The sequence below is a fragment of the Chrysochloris asiatica genome, unplaced genomic scaffold (genome assembly GCF_000296735.1).
Source record: "Chrysochloris asiatica unplaced genomic scaffold, ChrAsi1.0 scaffold00128, whole genome shotgun sequence".
Classification (NCBI taxonomy): domain Eukaryota; kingdom Metazoa; phylum Chordata; class Mammalia; order Afrosoricida; family Chrysochloridae; genus Chrysochloris; species Chrysochloris asiatica.
Genome location: NW_006408646.1, coordinates 4358745 through 4376252, shown reverse-complemented (window position 1 = coordinate 4376252; position 17508 = coordinate 4358745). Strand labels below are relative to the sequence as shown.

Here is a 17508-nt window from a genome sequence, read left to right as displayed (position 1 = left end):
GTTGGCCCAGGATCGAACATTGTTTCGTTCTGCTGTGCATGGAGTCGCTATGAGTCGGTTCCGACTCGATGGCACCTGACAACAACAACAACCATTGTAAAATAGACACTTGAGGTCTCTGGGACCATCAAGTGAGAAGAGAGGAGTGCGGGACCCTACCCAGAAAAGCAGTGATGCCAGAAATGGAGACAGAGACGATGACATGACAGATGGAGTGGCTGGGGACATTGGACTCAGGGTGGGAGATGAGCTATGTGCTTTTGGCCAGAGTGGGGGCAGGCCTGTGGGGTGTACCCTTTGGTTATTTGATGATGCATGGAGGGGATTGTAATCATTGCTTTGAAATGAAATAAGATAGGATGAATGTAAAACTGATGTTCTCCCATGTAAACCCACATAATTCACAATAAAAACTTAAAAAAAACCCGACAACTCCTTGAGACAAATGTAAGATTTTTGTGTTTTTTATAATACATACCCGAAATCAATAACTATCAACTTTATTTTTTTTTGTTTCAGTCCACAAAAGATAAATTGCAATTTATAAGTATTTGACAGAAATATATAAATCAGTAAGGAAACTTGTTTTAAGTCTAGTTTTTGCATTTTTTATGTTGGGTCAACTCTATTACTTTTTAGTTGCAATATAGTATTTTTAGTTGCTACCTTTTGGTTTATATAGACCACCTAAGATGGGAAATGAAAAGTATAGTGAAAAATGCCTGTAAACACATTAAAGATTAAAACAGTGGCTGAGTCCAGTGAAAGGAAGTGATCTTATGAATTAGTAATGAAAGTACATTTACAGGTTTTGGTCTTTCCTGGGGTCTGAGTTTTAACAGCTGCTGGTAGTTTAAACGAAAAGAAGCCTGAATAGCCCATAGTAATCAGAGTACTCTGTCTGTTTATGGATTGTTTCTTAATAGAAACACTGAATACTATTGCCTATCTTAAATTACCTCAAAGGGTAGTTATAAAAAGGAAATAAGATAAGCTAAGTAATTAGGTTTTGTAAAAGTGAAAGGTGCTCTTTCACGCACTCTCTGTGTATACATGTGTGTATAATAGGAAAGGCTATATTGAACTCATTTACTAATAGTTGTAAGAGTTCACTGAGATCCCATGGGATTACTTCAAAATATATTGGACTGAAAAAGTCAAGTTTGTATTTTAAGTAGTATTGTAAGAGTATTTCAGTTAAATAGGAGGCCATGTATTTTCGAAGTAGATGTTGTCATATAAGTAATTAAATAAAAATAATCAATTGTTACTAAATTACCATTTGGTCAGTTACAAATTCCATCTAGGTAACATTACTTCGTCCATTTACTTGGCTTTACTCTGTGTACTTAAAAACAAACTCTACTTTCTTAAAACTATTATGAAATTTAAGTATTTTTATTAGTTCTCTGGACTTTTCTACAGATAGCCAGAGGAAGAATGTTTTCCTATAATCACAGATGATAATACTACTTTAAAACTAATCCAAGAACAAAAAGGACAACTATCTTACTTTGTTTTTAAGCAAAGCACACATATTTTAGATAACTGCTTTTAAATACAATGTCTGAAAGAATTAAATGTAGCCGTGTTATTCATGATTAAAGTTACCTTAATAATCACAAATTGATTTTTCCCTTGGAATTATGTAAGCAGTATCTTAGTTCTCTAAGGAGCCCTGGAAGTGTAGTGGATTATGAGCTGTGCTGCTAACTGCAAGGTCAGCAGCTGTAATCTACCAGTCTCTCCATGGGAGAAGGATGAGGCTTTCTGCTCCCATAAAGATTTATAGTCTCAGAAGCCTATACACAGTCACTCTGAGTTGGAATTTACTCGATGGCACACAACCACCACCACCTTAGTTCTATAGTACAGAAATAAGTATCAGAAATACCACAAGTGGATGGCTTTAATGAACAGAAATATATTCTCTCACAGTTTAGAAGTCTTGATGTCTGAAGTCAGGGTGCAACTCTAGGAAAGGCTTTCTCTGTTTGTCAACTCTGGGGAAAGGGCCTTGTTTTTTTCCCTATGTGATGGCCTGATGTCCCTTGGAGATGTGTTTTATCTCAGCATCAGTCTTCCCCAGGATCTATGATGTTCACAAAGCAGGGACCCTGGATCCAACGGATGCACTCTACTCCTGGCTCTTCTCACTTGTTTAATCTCTTTATATCTCAACAGAGATGGACCTCAGGATTAGTCCTGTAATTATATCCTGTCTCATTAATACGTAACAACCATTACAAATTGGGCTGCTAATCTCAAGGGTCGGCTGTTCGAAACTACCAGGTGTTCCATGGGAGAAAGATGAGGCTTTCTGCTCCTGTAAAGATTTGCAGCCTCGGATACCCTGTGCAGGGTCACTAAGAGTCGGAACCGACTCTATGGTACTTAACAACAACAACAATCCTGCCTCCTGAACATCATAGATATGAGGATTTCTAACACATATTATAATTACGTCAGATCACAAAATGGAGGAATACTGAGAAACACGGCTGAGCCAAGTTGGCACATAGTTTTTGGGGACACAGTTTAATTGATAATGAGTGAAATATAAAATCAAATATTGCTCATGAATCTAGATACATGGTGAGTTATAAGAAATCTTGAAACCCTCATCCTTGAGAAGCTTATGCTTGTAAAGGTAGGATAAGAGATCTTTTCAAGATCATTGAAAAACAATAAAAACAATGTGGGAATAAATGGCAAAGAATGCAGTAATATTACTAAGTGAAAACAATACTTTTTTTTTTTTTTTACTTAATAGATTGTTGATTTTTTTTTCTTAAATGTTTTATTGTGAATTATGTGATAGTTTACATGGGAGAACATTAGTTTTACGTTCATTTTATAGTATATCGTCTCATTGCCATGATTACAATCCCCTCCATGCAATCCTTCCCCCGTGCCCCCCAGGTCTTCAGCACACAGTCACTCTCCCTCTCTGGGTCTAGAGTCTCCAGCTGCTCCATCGCTCCACATCATCATCTCTGGCTCCATTTCAGGCATCACTGCTTCTCTGGGTAGGGTCCAGCTCTCTGCTCTTCTCCCTTGATGGGTCCTAGGGACCTCCGCTCCTAGACTGAAAAGTCATTCACTCCCCTCCTTGCTATAAAATGTCCACCCTTACATTTTCAACCCTCATAGTCAGTCCTGATAACAATTATTCACTATTGTATCACAAGAGACCCGTCTGCATTTCGTTGCATCAGCCCCGCCTAGTCAGATTGAATACTACTCACTGGAGATTCTACCTTCCTCCAGGCCCTCTGGGTCTAGGTTCCCTCTTGAAAGCTTGTAAGCCAGTCACTTCTTGCCTTTGTAGCCCCCCACCCCCCATTTTGGGTAGCCAATGAAAACAATAGACATTTAAAATATAAGTTAGCTAGAAGAAGAACTGTGCTTCCATTTTATAATATTAGAAAAAATCACATTTGAATACCACCTGTTTGCTAGGTTTATCAGCCAACATCATTTTTAGTCTCAGCTCTCCTGGCCTGTTGTTCTAATAAAGAATCAATCGCCAGCCTTGTTGGAGCCCAGCACAATAAGTAAAACATGCCTTCTCTTTCCCTTGTTTCTAGGCATACTTCCGACAGGGTGTTGCCCTGCAGTACCTCGGACGCCATGCCGATGCCCTGGCAGCCTTTGCATCTGGGCTGGCTCAGGACCCCAAGAGTCTCCAGCTTCTGGTGGGGATGGTAGAAGCTGCCATGAAATCACCCATGAGAGGTAAATATGCTAAAAGTCCATGGTCTGACATTAAAGTAGAATACCTCTAGCCTTCCAGGAATCTAGATTTGAGCACTGAGAATTGGTTAACAAATTTACCAAAGCTGATATTTAAACAAAAGGAAGATCAAGAATCACTGTTGATAACTGAAGTTAATGGGGCAGAATGGGATTGTGAAAAGTTAATGGACCTAGATTATGTTCTTGAAATTTTATTAATCAATGAATTGATCCCTCTAGATTTGGGGGTTATTTAAATAATCAGTTTCTCTTAGTTCTAAGATTCTGTAAATCTAATCCCAATACCCTCAGTAATAAATTGATTTGTGCAGGCAGACCAGTGTGCCTTCTAGAAATAGTCACGCAAGAGAAGACATTAAAACAAGGCAAACCCACACCTTTTGCTGTCAAGTAGAAACTGACAGCCCTGTGTGTTACAGCGTAGAACTGCTCCACTGGGTTTTCTTGGCTGTAGACTTTACGGAAGCAGATCACCAGGGCTTTCTTCTTCAGTGGTGCTGGGTGGATTAGAACTGCCAATCTTAAGGTTAGTCCTCAAGCACACTTGTTTCTATTTACCTTCAGAGAAGATAGTACACATTGTAATATTTTATTTTAAAAGATACAGCTATAACTGCAGGCTGTGTCTAACACTTTGCAGAGATGCTTTAAAATATTCTGTTGGCTTCAAAGATGAGAGAAACAGGTAGTGGGATCCTTCGTTTACGTCTATCCTCCCTGTTTGACTCCCACCTCACACCAGTTGGTGTTTGGGAAAGTAGTGCTATGGAGGTTGCAGCTGCACTGATTTGTAGGCGTGACCTCTTGGGGAGACCGGGCTGAAAGTCAATACCAATTTCCATCCTTTGGGAGAAAGAGACATTGAGGCAGATTCGCTGCAAGTAGTAGACAATTTATAATGCCTCACAGTACTTCATTACATCAAGCAATAATCTGTTTTTGTCTCTGAATTGGAAAGTTTTTGAATTTTTCATAAAGAAGAATGATTCTAAAATGTGATGACATATCCTTGGATGTTTTGAAAATGTTTGCAGCATTGTCATTGCTGTTAAGTGCTGTCAAGTTAGTTTTGACTCAAAGCGACCCTGTATAGGGTTTCCAAGGAGCCAGGCAATGGGTTTGAACCGGCGACTTTGTGATTCACAGTCCACTGCTTATCCTACTGAGCCACATCAGGGGTCCATTGGCAGCACTGATGGTAGTGGTGTGCCATCAAGTCGGTTCGACTCATAGCAACCCTGTATAGGTTTCCGAGGCAGAAAATCTTTATGGGAGCAGAAAGCCTCGCCATTTTCCCATGAGGCGACTGGTAGATTTGAACTGCTGACCTTGCAGTTAGCAGCCCAACATGTAACCACTATGCTACCAGGGTTCTTTGTTTGTAGCATTTGGTATGTTTGATATATAGTATATACTGGTGTGGCACTGTGGGTTTATGCTCTGGACTGCAAAGTCAGTTCGATCTGCAATGTCCACAGTTCAAGATGGCTAGCCACTCCTCGGAAACCCTATACTTGGCCACTATGGGTTGGAACTGACTCGACTGCACTTCACAACAACAATGTACTGTACTTGGCTCAACATCTATGTTAAACAAAAGCATGGTGAACTGAAGAGTACTTATATGGTCCCTAGACAATTCATAGCTATTTAAAAAAATCTGAAACTTGAGGATTTCATGTCTTTTTTTCTTTTTCTTTTTAATGGTAAAGAGACCCCTTTCATGTGATTTTAGATTTTATAATTCTATCATGACTGAGTCTTTGCTGGAGGAACCTGATGGCTTTTCCCACTGGGGGACCTGCTGTTAATAAACTCTGACTTGGAGCAGATGTGCTTTGGAGCTCCAGGGCTTGTGGGGGAAATGGACAAGAAGAAGAAGAAAGAATCAGTCCATTGCTCCTTTCCACCTTTCTTGCATTTTTTCATTCTCTTCCTACCACCCTCTGTAAGGATTTTACATGGAAGATTTTTTAGTTCGTTATGAAGATAATGCTTCTATCTAGAAGTATTTCTGCTGTTGTCTTAGAAAATTAAAGAGAAGTGAGTATGTTGAGATCAGCAGAATCCTATTTACGGTTTTGCTTTTGAAGCAGTTTGTTTAGATGAAGGTAAGGCAGTATCCCGTGCTCCCATGCACTGGGAGAAGCAGCTCAGAGCTACTGTCACCCTGAGGGTTTCCCCTACCAAGGTACTTCCCCTCTCATGGCGAGTGACCTACAGCCGACCCTGCAGACAGCAGCTTCTTACAGGTGTGACTGCAATATCCTCTTCTTTTCCCTTCAGGCAATTTAATGTATCTGGTTTATTTTTAGCATGCTTCCACCACTGTGTTTATTCCAGGTGGGCTTCTCTTATCAACATTTTCTCTGAGTTGGTTGCTTTGCTCAATGTTTCTGTGCCTCCTCCCACGTCCTTCTTGTCACATGGGTGTAACTCCCTAAATCCATCATCACTGTGGCCCATTTTTACCCACTGTCTCTTGGAGTCTCTCACAGCTGTCTAAGTTGCTGCCAGTATTGCAGAACTGAGCAGTTAGGGGCTCTTTGCAGATAGATCTGTTCTCGGTATCATTTGTTTGATTTGTAATACTTAAATGCAGATTCCCTAGTTTAAGCTCTTCTACAAGCATACAAAGCTCCTGTCATGTGCACAAGGTCCCTATAGTTTGATCTTTTTGGATGTTTCAAGAATTTTTTTTTTTTAAATTAAAGTTAGGCCAACTTCTGTTAATATGTCCTTGTTCCCTAGTAATGTGTTCTCATTGAAACTCATCTGTATTTGCTGCATTGCTGTTTTCTTTCTCTAACAGTGAATTCTGTTTGGCTTTGCTTTTATATTTTCACTGGTGCTCACCAACCAGCTTATCAGCTCATCAGTTTTCTCCTGTGGAGATATTTATATCATTGTGTATAATGTATTGTCCTTAAATTATTCATGAAAATAATAGTCATAAGTACAAGTATAAAAAGATACATTCTTTTTCATGACTTAATTAATGGATACTGTTACTCTTCTCCATTTCTTTTTTTGATAGTCTTCCAGCAATTCCAGGCCATTGTATCTTATAAATGTTTAAACACCTTGGGTAGCTTAAACACACTGCTACTGCCCACCGTGATTTTATAATACAATTACAAACCGAGATTGAGTTTGCCTTTATTTGTTCCTCTAAAGACCCCAGGACTGCGTCTTGCTTAGAGTTCTCTTGTGTGTATTTTCTCCTGTTAATTCAGTAATCTAAAAATGATTACATTGATGGGCTAACACCTGTCGTGGTGTTTCTTCCAGCTTCCAGGAAGCCAGGGAAGCTGAGCTTAGGAATTGCTGATGGGGATGTGCTATTGAATGGATAAGCTTTTATTTCAGGGTCCACTTAGGATCCTCTCTTATTTTCCAGTTGTCCACCCCCATGAACTCTTTCCTTTGGGTCCTCTTTGAGGTGCCAGTCACTTTCACAGAGGCCTGGCTTATTTATTTTGTTCTGCAATATTATTTAGGAAACAAGCTTTTGTTCCAAAAGATCAGCCCAGTTATCCACTCCTCCATTTTCTGAGCACACTGGCTTCCATCTCCCACCCCCTCAGTCCTGGTCTGTCAGAGGGAAGTGATCACAGGTACCTCCTCACACTGATTCGAGAAATAGGCCACTGGTGCAATGCCCTTATTCTCCCTGAGGAGAAGTCCTCAAAGTGCCGGCTGTGGAGCGTCCTGTAGCACATGCTGTGGCTGTGGACCCTTTCAGGACTGCTCACTTGAGAAGGTCCTCTTGGGCCCTCTGGGCCAGAGACAGCTATGTTTCTCTTGAGCGTTGTTGGGTTTTTTTTATCTGGAATGTGCTTGGTGATTTGAAAGCAATGTTGGATCCTTGTACACTGCTCTGAATCTTTTGAGCCCAGTGTTCTCAGAACTGTGCATGGCCTGACAGTCTGCCCATCCATCTGTGGCTCAGCTTCTATTGTTTGATCCTTGTTCCCCATTCACTTGGACTCTGGTGTTTCTCTATCGTATTTCTGCACATGGGGAAAATGAGCTGTATCGCTCTAAAGGGTTGGTGTGCATTTATCTCAAAGGTTCAGAGAATGTAGAAAAGGAGCATTTTACCTCCTACATGGTTGAAAAAAAATGGCGCAAATATGACCAACCTTGTCCTGCAGTTCTGCTTTTGGCGGGGGTGGTTGATACTTTCCTCTCAGGGAGCCCTGTGTGTTGTACTGCTAACCAAAAGGTAAGCACTTTGCACCCACCAGCTACTCCATGGGCGACAGGCTGTCTGCTCCTATAAAGCTTGACAGTCTCAGAGATCCCAGGGAGCAGTTCCCCTGGGTCCTATAGGGCTGCCATGAGCCAGGATTGGCTCAATAGCAGTGTGTGCTTTCCTCTCATGAAATATGTTCCCCTTCTTACCTTGTCAACACGTGGCATGTGTCGTAGTTTCTGTCTTCTCTTAAGTACCATATTTTACAGAATTGTGCTGGGATTATTTTTCCCAGTCTTCTAAATTTGCAGTTAGATCAGTACTGTGTTTTCATGATATGTCCAAGAATAATTGACACCGATATCATCAGGTTTTTAGGAAAGTGAAGGCCTCTTTGGTCATGTGTGCTGTGAGGTGTTGTAAGGACACTCTGGAAGGCCCCAGAATTCCTTTGTAGTGCCTCCAACAGAATAATGTCCATAAAAGTATTAGTTACCTTGAAGGTGAACTCATAGGAAAGTATCAGTGAAGTAGCGTATCTTTGTTTCTATTAAATGCCTTCATTCCTCTAATTCTGTAAATTTTACATTTTAAATATGTCTGAAATGTATCCATCTCTTTTGTTCTTGCCAAATATAAGACTTCATCATATCTTCCGTCTAACTGGTTTTCCTGGTCTTCATTGCTTTCAAATCAGTTCAGGCTTGGCTTGGCTTTGTTTCTAGAATGCACTTTCTAAAATATGAGTCTGATCTGTCATTCTCTTATTCATAATTATGAACTTCCCCTCATTGCCTATAAGATAGAGGCCAAGCTCCTTTTATATATGAGGCCTTGCCTCCCTTTCATTCTCATTTCCAGTTACTCCCAACTAATGGTAAGTAACGTGGTGGTTTTTAATATCTCCAATATCTCCAGATGTCATTCTTCCAGGAAGCCTGCCTATTTCTTACTCTGGGAAATGCTAACTCCTTTGTCTCCCATAGCACCTTCTAGCAATGATAAGAATTCTGATTTAAAAAATCAAGCCATTGTTTTGTATAATGTGAAGAAATAAGAAATACTGATGATTTAATGATGACATGAGCCTTATTTTATGCACACACAGACCCATTGACCATTGTGTTGTTGTTAAGTGTCATTGAGTCAGTTCTGACTCATAGTGACCTGGTATAGGGTTTCCTAGGAGCAGCTGGTGAGCTTGAACTGCCAACCTTGTGGTTCAAATGGACCTTGCAGTCTAACGCATTAGTCCTCAGTATCCCACCAGTACCATTGTGAGGTACCATGAAATTCAGATACATTGACTCTCAACTTGAGAGTTGTGGTGTGTGAGTGAACGTGCATTGCACACATGATGAAATGGTCTCTCTCTTAGTTGAGTGCTCTGTGATTCTTTGTGTATGTGTTAGCTTCATGTGTGTCTGGAAACTCTTTTTGATTATCTTTATATTCTTCAAGGCTTTTTCATTTGTAAAGCACATAACAGATGCTGGTCAACTTTGCAAAGGGCCTTTATGCTTTGATGGAATTGGTTTGACATTGGCTATTTCATGTATTATTCATAGATTCTAGAAAGACCGATAACATCTACAGAATGTCAAAATTCTGTTACAGTGAACCTGATAAAATCACAAAATTAGTCCCTTTGCTAATAAGTTCACCGTAGAATAGGAATTAGAATCATAATCATACAATAGTAGAATTGGAAGGAATCTTAGAACTCACTCAACTTGTATTATTCAGACATTTAAAAAATTATCCTTGGGCTGAGTTCAACCATGTTCCATAGACTCCCGTTGGCCTGGAGATGAGAGAGAGAGAAAAGGAAGGGCTGGTTGGTCCAAAGTATAGTGAGACCTAGGGACACCTGAGCCCATGGTCAAGGACATAGCCACAGAGGACTAGAGCTGAGAGTGAAGCATTCAGCTGATATGAAGTGAGGGGAGATGCACAAGAACACCCAAACTTGTAGACAGTACCCACTTAACCTAGCCTTGATCGCTTAATAATCAGAACTAGAGAAAGATTACAAAAAAAAAAGATAAAGGAAATGAGGGTAAATTGCTATAATTTGATGAACTTGACCTGTATTCACTCACAGACGTAGTAACTCTAAATACCAACAGAGAGGGAAGGAATCTTCACATCAAGTATCAATCTTATCCCTTCTGTATACAGGGTAGATAGGGATGGGCAACTTAGACATTGGCTACCTAAAATGAGGGGGCAATAAAACACAGTGACTGGCTTACAAGGTTTCAAGAGGGAGTTTAGTTTTGAGTGTGTGTGGGAAGATAGAGTCCCCACTGAGTAGTTTTCATCTTGTCTAGATGGGTCTGGTAAAAAGAGGTGGGGATAAGATTCTTATGATTCAATAGTGAGTAATTGTTATCCTAATTGTGACTGTCACAATTGTAAAAGTAGACATTTTGTAACAAAAAGAAGGAGGAGTAGTTAATCTTATAGTCCAGAAAAAAGGACCCTAGGACCATCAAGGGAGAAGAGCACAAGCAGAATGTGAAATTTTATCCAGAGAAGCAGCGACACCAGAGATGGAGGCAGAGATGGGGACATGGAGAGATGGAGCAGCTGAGGATTCTAGATTCATGGGAAGAGAGGGACTGAGAGCTGGTTGCCAGGAGGCAGACTTGCAGAATGTGCCTTTTGGTGGTATAAATTTTTATATATGCCTAAATATTTTTTTTAAAAGATCTAAAATGAATATAAATATTGTTAACAGATAGTACATGCAGGGGATTATAATCATTGTGATGAAACAAAGTATATGATTTGTTGAATGTAAAACTGATGATCTGCCCTGTAAACTTTCACTCAATTCACAATAAAAACTCAAAAAAAAAAAAAAAAAAAAGAATCTTAACCAGTTTTTTATCCATCAAAAGCATAACTGCTAATCAGTGCTTCTGATTAGTGAGTGTGGACAAATGATACAAAAATACATTGTTTTTTTTTTTTTTCATCTGACTGGTAATCTTCAAAAATAGATTCAGGTAAAAGCAGATGTTATTATGAGCTCAGCAGACAGCTGACCGTGTGTGCCATCATCACTGAGTGCTGTACAATTGAAGACGGCCATGTGACTGGACTAGGGCGGTAAAGTGGGCTGGAAGGCGGCACAGAATACAGAGTATTACACGGTGAATTTCACCGGCATCACAGCCACAGGGGACGGTAGATAGTGAGCGAATCGCAGCGCTCTTTCAGTGCAGTGTGAGGGGCTTCTGAACATTTGGGTGGTGGCAAGGTGGGTGAGTAGCTGATGGGCTGTGCTGGCAGCTCAGCCCCCTCCCTCCCCGCTCATTTTTTCTCCACCTAACCTTTCTTGGGTTCTTTGTTTCAGTTTATAATCGGCCAACACGGCCTTGATGGCGTCGTCAGCCAGCATGGAACAGTGCAGCTTCACGGGGGGCAGGCAGAGCTCCTTGGCGGATGTCTGTGTTTTTGATGGTCAAGGCTTCTTCAACTGTTTTCCCTTTCACCCACTCAGTGACTAACGAGCTGGATGCGATGGCAGAACCACAGCTAAATGTTTTAAACTGGGCGTCCACAATCTTCCCCTTGTCATCCACTTGGATCTGCAATTTCATTACATCACCACAAGCCGGAGCCCCCACCAATCCAGTTCCAACATTTTTAGATGTCTTGTCGAGGGATCCCAGTTTCTGGGATTTTCATAATGATCATCAACTTTCTTGTGATAGAGCCGAGCCGGGGCTGACAGCTCCCGGGCAGGTTGGCCTGAGCTCTGGAGCAACAGGGCAGACACCGCCCGCCGCAGACGGCCCACTCCAACCGCCGCCATCTTGCGGGCAAAAATACATTGTTCTTATTGTTAAGTGCTGTGGAGTCAGTTCTGACCCATAGCAACCCTGTATAGGGTTTCCTAGGAGCAGCTGGTGAGCTTGAACCACCAAATATGCCATTGAAACCAACTTTGCAGTCCAGCGCATTAGCCCACAGTATCACACCAAGATTCCAAAAGCACATAGATACCTTCATACATACCCCTATGTATGTAAAACCAGTTGCTGTCTAGTTGGCTCCCAACTTATTGAAGACCCATGTGTGTTGGAGAACTGTGTCCCAGGGCTTTCAGTGGCTGATTTTTTGGAAGTAGAACATCAGGCCTTTTTTTCCAAGGTACCCCTGGGTTGGCTGCTGAGCATGTTAACTGTTTACACGACCCAGGGTCTCCTTCTATATGTATACACATGAATATATAGGCAGCCCCAGGTTATGAACATGTCGAATTTGTGTGTAAGTCGGAACAGCTAGGTTCAGTTTAGATCTAATGTTAGTTAGTCAAATGCTTGCCTTAGTCTATAGTGTACCTTTCTATACATAAAAAACATTAACAAAACACTTCTAGATATGCTAAAGCATTTAAACGTAATTTTTTTGTTGTTAAGTACCATCGAGTTGGTTCGACTCATAGCAATCCTCTATCGGGTTTCTGAGGAGTGGCTGGTGGGTTTGAACCACCAACCTTTTGGTTAGCAGTCCAGTGCTTACCCTACAGTGCCAAAGCAGGACTCCTTTAACATAATAATGCAATAATAATGTTTTGGCACATGTTGCCAAGTAGCACCCATTTATCATTATAAACCATTTTAAAAGTTTGTGGAAAAATGAAATAGAAACATAATGAAATGTTTCCACAAAATTTTTGAAGCCCCCTCATATACACCTCAAATTTTTAATACAGTAGACTTTACAGGGGGTTGGTTCAGAACTATGGGTTGTATGTAAGTCACATGTTTGTAATCCAGGGACTGCCTATATCTATATGTACACATTCATGTGCATATTTATATACATGTATGTTATTGTTGTTGTAAAGTGTCATCGAGTTGGTTCCAAATCATAGCAACCCTGTGTAGGGTTTCCTAGGATCACTAGGTGGGTTTGAACTGCCCATCTTGTGGTTCGCAGTCCGGCGCTAACCCTACAGCACCACGCTAGGAATCCATGTATAGATTTGTAAAACTACCATCACAGTCACAGCTTACACATTTGACAAAGTGAGGCGACTGAGACTGTGTGGCTTTAAAATCCAAGTCTCTTTATCCTCTGCTCAGTATTTTGGCCATTATTCCAAATCAACTTCCTTCCCGACAAATTATCTCTGGTCCATTCAAACTGGCCTTCCATTCCATGTGCTTATCTTCTCCTGGCACCTTGGCTTACGAGCAAGCCTTCTGCCTAAAATGCCCTCTAGTCTTGGGAAAAAGCAGGTTTATCTAAGCTCTCCCCTTTCTATGAGTTCTGTCTCCCTGAAATTTTTCCTCTTGCCCTTGATTATCAGTTCCTCTTATAACAATGCGTGTTCTCTTGCATTATAATGATTATAATGTATCCTTTAGTACACTTACGTTCCTTTTCATATATGCACTTGGCCCTTGAACAACATGGGTTTGAACTATGTAGGTCCACTTTTACATGGATTGTTTTCTTGTTGCATGGTGGTGAGCTGAAATGTTGGAAGTAGCCACTGAACCCTCCATGTGATGATACTTATCTCTATAAGCAGTTAGTCCCTCCAGTAACTGCTGGCTAGCCCTCACCCTTCTACTCCCCCCAGCTAGAGCAATGAACTGCTCACAAGGAGATGGTTAGCATCACCCAGCGATTTTAGTGGATACTTGTGACATGAGCTCACTACAAAAGCTACAGGAAAACAATCCATGTGTCATTGGGCCTGCTCAGTCCAAAGCCTGATATTTGAGAGTCAGCTGTAAAGTATGTGCATATTTTCTGAATGGGAGGTCAGTGCCCCTTAACCCTTGCTTGCGTTGTAATCATTCAAGGGTCAACTGTAATGCAAAGTGCATCATGATCTTTTTTTTTTTTTTTCATTTGTTATTTATTTATTTTTCTTAAATGTTTTATTGTGAATTATGTGATAGTTTACATGGGAGAACATTGGTTTTACATTCATTCTATCGTATATCGTCTCATTGCCATGGTTACAATCCCTTCCATGCAATCCTTCCCCCGTGCCCCCCAGGTCTTCAGCACACAGTCGCTCTCCCTCTCTGGATCTAAAGTCTTCAGCTGCTCCATCGCTCCACGTCATCATCTCTGGCTCCATTTCAGGCATCACTGCTTGGGAATCATGATCTTTTACTTATTTAATTTCATTTTCATCCAGTGGAAATTGGTACTATTGACAGTTTATGTCTCTTTTGGGAATCTTCTAGCTGTTTCTTTCATCCCTCTGACTGTGACATTGTTTCCTCGTTCTTCTGTTACTGTTACCGTTGTAGAGGCTCATAGTAGATGTTTCCTTCTCTTAACTTCACCAAGGTTGTGATGGGTAAAAAGTCATCAATAGTACGCATAGTCTCTTTGCGCACTACCAGCCATATTGGGATGGTAGTGTCTGAACACTTTTTCTCTACTTTGGCAAATCCCCATTTCATCCTTCTACTTCCTGACTTCCATTATGAAGCTTGAAATCACCAGCTCATCAGGTTCCCCATGCTGTGCAGCTGGGCTTTGCCTTTGAATTGGAAGCTAAAGATTTTTTTTCTAGATGTGGGTTGCAACAGTGACATCCATTTCCCAAGGGTGACATTCAGTCGAATGTGGCTTCTCTTGTCTTTGCAGCACCAGGCCGCGTCATGGCATGCTGTTGACAGAGGATCTTAAGACCTGGTCCCACCCTCCCCGTGAATCCTCAATGCACTTCTTTCTATTCTATGCAAAACTAGCCCAAATTGGTCTGTTTCTCGCAACTTAAGAACCAAACCTGGTATGGTTTCAGAGCTCTGTAGTTGTTCTTGTCTTGATTCTGTTCCAAGGTGTCTAATTTTGGGCAAATCACTTAAATACTCAGGTTCTTCATTTCTAAAATGAGGGTGTTAAAGGATCTTCAAGATGTTTTCAACTCCAAAGTTCTATAATTTTTGTTGCTGCAAATGGGCCAGTGGATACTAATGTGACCCTTATTGCTCCCAATGCTAGAATTCTTCTGTGCTCGCAATCCTGGGTTCTTGTGCCTGCATTTAACCCTATTGGCTAGCTAATGTTTATGGGCACTGTGCACTGCAAATCCTCACCTGCATCTTGGCAGGTGTAAAAATGTTCTTTGTTCTCTGTTTAGTGATCTGATTGCAGGGGAAAAAGTGCTTTAGGCACCAGTAGGTTTTGAGGTTTCTGTGGTAATGTTGATTCAGGCGAGAGCTCCTTAGTAGAGAGTTGAGACTCAAAGCCATAAATTGTAAAAATTACATTTTAATGCAGTACTGTTGGCTGGGAGAGTTGAGATTTAAAGAGACCAACCTTTTTATAGTTTTTACATATGCACAGTGGAACAACTAATGTGAAATAGTTTTTTCAGGAAAGCCAACAATAAACACGTTCTAAGTGCCCCGCTCATTGTAGGGCTATAGTCAAATACTCTGCAATTGTCTAAAAACAGCAGGGAGGAGGGGAAAAGGAGTTTGGACATTATCCACATTCAAACCCAGCTTCAAATGTAAAAAAATATCTTTGTGGCTTCCTGACCCCCAATCTGTGTCCTTTCCAAATATCACATGGAATAAAATGAGATCAATATTAATTTTGCCTTTGATCTAACCTTAGAAAACATGGAGGGTTTTTTTTGTGTGTGGTTTGTCTCATGACCACAACAAACATTGGTAATGTTTGTTTTGCTTTGGGCATAGTGGTCACAGAAGCAGAAATGGACCCTGGGCTGCTGGTGAAGACAACAGATACTTTTCAGAGAGCTTCTCTTACTGCATCTTTTAGGGAGTTCATAACCAGCCAGTCAAATTCAGGTTCAACAAACATTTAGTGAATGACAGATTTGTCATTCTGTCAATGACATATCTGTCAATGGTGAGTTTTTAATTGAGTGCCTACACGGTGCTAGTTGCTTTGGATTTAGGATAAGATAGTAGTCCTATAGTGGTGTTCAGATTTAGGTGGGGAAAGGTAAAAAAAAAAAAAAAAAAAAGAAAGAAATTTAGCACATGTGAAACAATTCTAAAATAGTTACTGGTCCAGCTGTGGATGATACTATCCGTGTGGTAGGAGTTTAGATAGAAAGGTTAGTGTTGGCTACAGGACCTGGAGAACACTATGTGGTAGAGGTGGGCCTTGAGAGATGTGTTTATACTATTGTGAGAGGTTGGCAGGACAGAGCAGTGGGGATTATTCAGGGGAAGTGGCAGTTCCTGAACCAGGAACATAGGATGAGTGTGGCATACATATGCCAGAGGGAGGAGAAGGCAATTGGACTGGGGGTTGAGGACAAGGAGCCATATAGAGGAAGTGGAGAGTTAGGTTGGTTCTAGATTACAGGTCGAAGAGTTTGTACTCAAAATAAGCCATAATAAGTATAATAAATGTTGTTTTTTGCTTTGTGTATCATCTTCCATTCTCCTGAATTCTTTTCCCCTCAGATTCCCTGGAGCCCACTTACCAGCAGCTTCAGAAAATGAAACTGGACAAGAGTCCCTTCGTGGTTGTATCTGTGGTTGGACAGGAACTCTTGACGTCCGGCCATCATGGAGCCTCTGTGGTTGTCTTAGAAGCTGCTCTGAAGATTGGCACCTGCAGCCTCAAACTGAGAGGTTCCGTTTTCTCTGCCCTGAGCAGTGCTTACTGGTCTCTCGGGAACACAGAGAAGAGCACTGGATACATGCAGCAGGACTTGGACGTAGCCAAGACCTTAGGTAGAGATACGTTTATTTCTTTTGTCTGATGCAGAAAGGAAGCTAACAGAGCCTGACACAACTGGGGATACCATATGCAATGGAAATTGTGTGTGTTTCTAGGACAGTCTCTATTTTAGAGTATTTGGAACAAAAGGATTTTAATTTAACAAAGTACAAGGGTCTGAAAAGCTGAGATGTATATTAGCATACTTATTGGCCTCCTCAGAGATTTGGATTCAACTGATTTAATATCCCCAAAATGTCAGTTGAATCTTTCATCTTAGTTTTCCTTTTTTACCTCCATTAGCTGCAGTCCTCCCTATTTTGTTGGAGGAGACAGTATCGCACAGTGGTTAAGAGCAGGAACTATGGAGTCAGACTGCTCGGTTTAGAATCCTGACTTCCGCTTACTGGCTGTGTGACCTTGGGACAAGTTACCGAAACTCTGTGTGCCTCAGTTTCCTTTTTTGCCTATGATTATGATTGTCATTTATGGAGATTATGCAAGGGACATGTAGGAATGCAGCCAGAGAAAGGAGATAGTCTGTATACATCAGTGTACTTATAAAGAAGGCAACGTACTATATAATAGGTTTGGAGTCTAATGGCTGAATCACCCAGCTGATGGTTGTTCAGCATGAAGGATCATTTAGCAGAGCAATGGGGAGGTTCACATAGCAGTTGGTTGGTGTCAAGGTGTTTCATCTTTCATTTCCAGGACACCTAAAGCCCTGATCATAATAGGGTGTTTTAACAACAGAAACAGTTCTTCCCTGGAGATTTGAATTCTAGGACCGTAGTTCCCAGATAGGGTCTTGTGGAGATTTGAATTCTAGGATCATAGTTCCCAGATAGGGTCTT

General features: G+C 41.0%; 1 protein-coding gene and 1 pseudogene across 1 annotated transcript in view; one reads left to right on the top strand and one right to left on the bottom strand.

The window, feature by feature from the left end:
* Positions 1-17508, top strand: part of TTC28 (tetratricopeptide repeat domain 28) — an 812316-nt gene that overhangs the window by 447493 nt on the left and 347315 nt on the right. The window contains exons 3-4 of the mRNA XM_006869297.1: positions 3591-3738; positions 16393-16665. Coding sequence (XP_006869359.1) covers positions 3591-3738; positions 16393-16665 — 421 coding nt within the window. The remainder of the gene's footprint in view (positions 1-3590; positions 3739-16392; positions 16666-17508) is intronic.
* Positions 11279-11783, bottom strand: LOC102819914 (annotated as a pseudogene).